Source organism: Semicossyphus pulcher, unplaced genomic scaffold (genome assembly GCF_022749685.1).
Source record: "Semicossyphus pulcher isolate SPU_LCO1_2020_fin unplaced genomic scaffold, fSemPul1.0.p SCAF_3, whole genome shotgun sequence".
NCBI classification, from domain to species: Eukaryota; Metazoa; Chordata; class Actinopteri; order Labriformes; family Labridae; genus Semicossyphus; species Semicossyphus pulcher.
In genome coordinates, this window is record NW_027211704.1 from 3907389 (window position 1) to 3912895 (window position 5507).

The 5507-nt window shown below is 44.6% G+C and overlaps 1 protein-coding gene across 1 annotated transcript; it reads left to right on the top strand.

Annotated features, from left to right (window-relative positions):
* Positions 1-2414: 2414 nt before the first annotated feature.
* LOC138605602 (potassium voltage-gated channel subfamily A member 10) lies at positions 2415-4106 on the top strand. Its single transcript, XM_069677970.1, has one exon. The coding sequence runs from the start codon at positions 2415-2417 to the stop codon at positions 4104-4106; it is 1692 nt and encodes a 563-aa protein (XP_069534071.1).
* Positions 4107-5507: the final 1401 nt, after the last annotated feature.

Below are 5507 nucleotides of genomic sequence, written 5' to 3' on the forward strand. Positions count from 1 at the left end.
TGCTGTGACCTTGAAGCCATGTGCCTGCAGTGGTGCTGCTCACGCCGCAATGTTACAGAGGACCAGCAGACAGCCAACTCCAGGCTGCTGCAGGACGAGAGCGAGAATGATCAGTGACTTCAGGCTACTGTTGTCTCTATCAGGTAACACAATATTCAACCTGTGATGCCAAATTGGCCGCCCTTCTGAAAAAGTGCAAGATTCACTTTGATTAAAGTTTTCGCTCCTCTGGAGAATTCAGCCGCGCTAAAATAGAAAGTGCAGCCTTTCAAATATCAATTTCACCTCTTAATTAGTTTTTACATTTCCTTAAAGCCACAGAGCGACTTTATTAATCTGACAAACCTTCAATAGCTGGCAGGCGCAGAGGGGCTGGAGCTGGCAGGGGCAACAGAGTGAGAAAACACATCTGCAGGAAAAGGACTTATTTTACCTTCAAATCTATACCTCACATCTCTGGGGGAAATGTGTGCCCAAAATAAATCACCTCTAAGAAAAACTCAAGAATTTATCAATAATATTGATGCTACTGTACTGCCTGCCTGTAAGTCTTGTTTTTCCATTGAGGCATATGTTTTATTGATTCCCTAAACACAAACATACGGGGCTGATGTGGAAGAAAAGTAAGATGGAGACTTTGAAAACATTCTTGACAGTTTAAAATATCATAGATTACAGATGACAGCTGAATGTCTTTCTAAAAATGTAAATAAGGGAAATCCAAAGCCCCTGGGCAGATGTTTGCTGCTGCAGGTATTGAAAGCTGTGACAAGCACTGTAACAGGGGAAGAATAGGGTTTAATCCCCAGGGTGCGGGTGGATTGGATGATCCTGCATGTGGATGCTTACTCTGCAGGAAAGAAGGGAAAGAGTGGGTCCCACTCTCCCTCCACCACGCTAAACAGCGATTGGCTCCTGCGGGGTAAATCTCCTATCAGGGAGCTACCTTTTAACGTCCTCACTTATCCCACTGACGGAGGAGGGAGCAGGGAGAACAAAGCCAGGTGACCCCCACGTCCAAAATACAGTGAGTCGCCTGCATGTGCTTGCCCTTGTTTGTGTGTCGGCGCATGTGGAAGTTAGTGAGCGTGTGTGGGTACCTCTGGCATCTCTGGTTTCCTATAGGGTGTTAGATTACCCAATGGGAGCTTTAATAGAGCCAGAGACACTCTTGATTGTGAGTTTGGATGAGGGAGAGATTGAAGGGAGGAAAGGGGGAGCACCGCAGAACTGCCAGGAAGGGTATAGAGGGCACGGCAACTTCTGCAGAGCAGGGGACACGGGTGAGTGGTACGGACTTCTGTACAGCTGGATTTAAACTTTACACTTAATTTACAATATATTTGCATGTTTTTGTGGGTGCTTTGACATGATAGGAGTAGTTATATGACTGGATTTGTTTTGTCTTTCAATGTTTGGCGAGGTTAAAATTAGGGTAAGTTAGTTCGTTCGGAGGATTAAAGTTGCTTTAAGAAGCATTAAAAAGTGTCTGAGATACAAGCTCTTCTTTGTTTTGCCTTCCAAACGTCCTTTCTCTTGGACTCAATAACCCCTCTTTGCTGACAAGGCACAATCAATACGTTTAACTTTTGCATAAGCCGTATCATGATGTCCTTACATAAGAAGGTTCAATCCTGTGTCCTGGACTGTTACGTTATCTGCTTCAATGCAAGTGGAAATAGAATCAGATAAGTCTCTCTGTGTGCGCAGGGCCCTCGGTGTCAAGTGGACACAGAGGTTGCAGGTTAAAAACGTGTCGGGATTTGGTTACCTGTCCGATGAAGACAAACGTAATGATAAACTGCTCCTTAGAGATTAAGTAGCTGTGATGCTGATAGACTACCCTGAAAAGAGTCAGGGTGGCTTGACCAAGAGGGAAGTCAGCCCGTGATGTTCAAGATAAATGTGCTTCGGTTTTGTTGAGTTTCTGCTTTTAGTCACAAGTGAAGTCTCAGATATTTTTTCCTTGAGAAGTTAAACAATTTTATAGCTCATAATCAGCATTAACACAAGCCATTATCAGGGTAAGCACTTTCACAGCCGATCTTGCAGAGTTTGTGTTTTGCTTTCGGTCATGGGAGAGAATTGGGCTGAAAGAATAACTGTCCAAGCACAGTATCAGATGGCAAACTCTCTGCTGATGCAAACAGGAGTTGACAGAAAATTCTCTTTACTAACAAAACAGTTTTGCGCTTTTTGACAAAATATAACTCACTTTGCTTTTTTCCCCCTGACCCTTTTACAGGTTACACAGAGGACTGAATCCAGAAGCAGCGTACGGTTGCCTGAATGATAGTCAGGAGGAGGGAGGTCCGGCCAGGATCTTCAGCGTGGCACTGGTTGTGGCGTCCCCTCTGTCTCCTGCATTCGAACCGGGCTGATAGACGGAGCTGTGGCTAACCAGACGACAGGGGATGGAGGTGCCACTTGTTAATTTTGAGAACATGGATGATGTCGGCATCAACCTTGGAGACCCGAATGACTCCGGGTACCCAACTTCACCCACCTCAGAGGCTCCTGATCAGAATCTTTTACCCCATCGTTTGAGTTCTCCTCACCAGTCGCCACACAGAGGACGGCGTCGGCGTCAGTCCGGCCAAGAAGGGTTGTCACCGTCCACTCCTCCGACTCTGACCACCAAAGCAAACTCCAGCAGTGGCAGTTTGATCTCGAATCTCAAGCTCCTCATCAACAGTGAGTCTCCCACTGACAGCGTCTTCAGTAAGATGGCGAAGGATTGCTACGAGAACGAAGATTTGTTTGAGAAGCACTTCATGGAAGAAAAAGATGAGAAGGTTGTCATCAATATTTCAGGACTGATGTTCGAGACCCAGCTCAGCACCTTGAACAAGTTTCCAGAGACGCTGCTCGGTGACCCAATGAAGAGGATTAGCTACTTTGACCCGATGAAAAATGAGTACTTTTTTGACAGAAACCGCCCGTCTTTCGATGGTATTCTCTACTACTATCAGTCAGGAGGGAGGATCCGCAGGCCGGCCAATGTTCCCTTAGATGTTTTTGCTAACGAAATTGTTTTCTACGAGTTGGGTCATGAAGCGATGGAGCAGTTCCGTGAAGACGAAGGGTTTATCAAAGAGCCAGAGGTCCTTCTGCCCACCAACGAACTCCAACGACAATTCTGGCTCCTGTTTGAATACCCAGAAAGCTCCAGTGCCGCCAAATCTGTCGCTCTGGTTTCCGTCTTTGTCATCGTCATTTCCATCTTCATCTTCTGCTTAGAGACCCTGCCAGAATTCAGGGAAGACCATGACTTCATCCCCGGTTTAACCGAACTCATCAACGGGACCCAAGGCGGTTCTGGTCCTCGTCCCCCCGTCAAAGACGTGATGGCGTACATCACAGACCCGTTTTTCATTGTGGAGACTATCTGCATTATATGGTTCTGCTTTGAAGTCGGTGTCCGTTTTGTGGTGTGCCCAAGCAAGAGTGATTTCTTCAATAACATCATGAATATCATAGACATAGTCTCTATAATCCCCTACTTTGTGACCCTGGGAACAGAGCTGGCCACGACCCCTGATGACGACATGAACTCTAGTCAGAACATGTCCCTGGCAATCCTAAGAATCATCCGTCTCGTGAGAGTTTTCAGAATTTTTAAGCTCTCCCGACACTCAAAAGGGCTTCAGATCTTGGGGCAAACCTTGAAAGCCAGCATGAGGGAACTTGGGCTGCTCATCTTCTTCCTTTTCATAGGAGTCATCCTATTCTCAAGTGCCATCTACTTTGCAGAAGTGGATGAGCCCCAGACGCAGTTTGTTAGCATCCCTGATGGCTTCTGGTGGGCTGTGGTGACAATGACCACTGTGGGATACGGGGACATGTGCCCGATCACGATGGGAGGCAAAATGGTCGGCACCCTCTGTGCCATTGCCGGTGTCCTGACCATTGCTTTGCCCGTCCCTGTCATCGTCTCCAATTTTAACTATTTTTACCACCGTGAAACTGAGCAGGAGGAGAAACAGATCATGGATGCAGCTGCAGAAGCCGCCATGAAAATGTCAGCTGCAAACAAGTATGGAAGCACACCTTCGCTCAACAAGAGTAACGGCACCTGGCAGAATGAGAAAAACGGCATGCACTGATAGAGAAGTATTGATAGATTTCAAGTGCATGCAAAACGTGGACAAATCAAACATATCCAGAAGTAAGAAGCACTGGGTGATATCAGTCTATCTTTCTCACTATTTTGTACTCAAGACAGCACATTGTTACAGTATTAATAGGCCCTGTGTGGTGAGACAGCCTTTAAACAAGTCGTCTGTCTGCTTGTGGATGTGTCAAAGTGCAATTAACACAACTCAACCGCTACCAAGTCAGTAAACTGTCACAACAAGAGCTAAATGGTGTAATTATCATCCAGTGCAGTTTGAAGAATAATGTGATGGCTCATTTGTACTACGGACATTTCACCTTGAAACTGTCGCTTGTAAGAGTAACTTTAAAAGTGAAAGGCAGGGTAAGTTGTAAATTCGACCAAAACGTCCTTGAGGTCTGCGTTACAGTAAGTTTATCCCACAAAAGAAACCAGAAACGGTTCTGATAATAGTAGCATTTAAACTGGAGGTATACTCACAGCTCATGTTCCATCACAGCTCCATATTAGCCTACACTTTGTCACATTCAGCGAAATCTAGATAGAACCTGGCATGAGTTTCAAGGTCAGGTGAATGTGTCCAGTGTAAGGCAAGAGGACAGCAGCGCACACATTGTCGTATCAGCAGATCTATAGTTGTGAATGCTCAGCCAGCAGCTCTTCTCCATATGACACAGCGTAACAATATCTGTGTGATAAATAGATGCCAGGTTAGCACGTCGGCTATTAATAATGTAGATAGTCTGCAAAATATAACTCAAACCATGCTTTACATGACTGTATTATAGCACATGCAGTAGTTGCATGCAGCCGTTTCAGCTTCACATGTTCATGGGTTTTATTATTTGGCATTTTTCACCAGAATATGCAGATTTAGCTGTAACTTTCTAACATGCTACTATAATGTGAATCTACCCTTTAAGAATCATAACAATTCATTGCACTTTTTCACACATCTCTTAAGCACTTTTGGAGCTTTAAACCGTTAGCTTTTAGCAGGGAAGGCATATCTATAAGAGAGTGTAGAGATGTGAGACAAGAGGGCAACGAAAAACTTCGCCCTCTTGTGTTTGAACATTTGCTCCATTTACCATTATTCTCTCATTCGTGTTGCATGGCATAGTGCGCCGACATAAGGCTTAAAGTCAGTTACTAAAAAATTGAAGTATTATTGTAGCTGAATGTATAAAAGTATTTTAATCGTAAAGTGAGGATTACAATATTTCTTGAGATAGGGTAAGCCAATTCTTAAACTGGATAAGTTAAATGACGACAGTGTTTGTGTCTCATTGGGAAAAAATGAATTGGGACTATGTATGCATGCCACATTCCAATCTTGAAAATGTACCGTATGTGAGTTTATTGTGCGTATTAATACAGCTTGTATAGA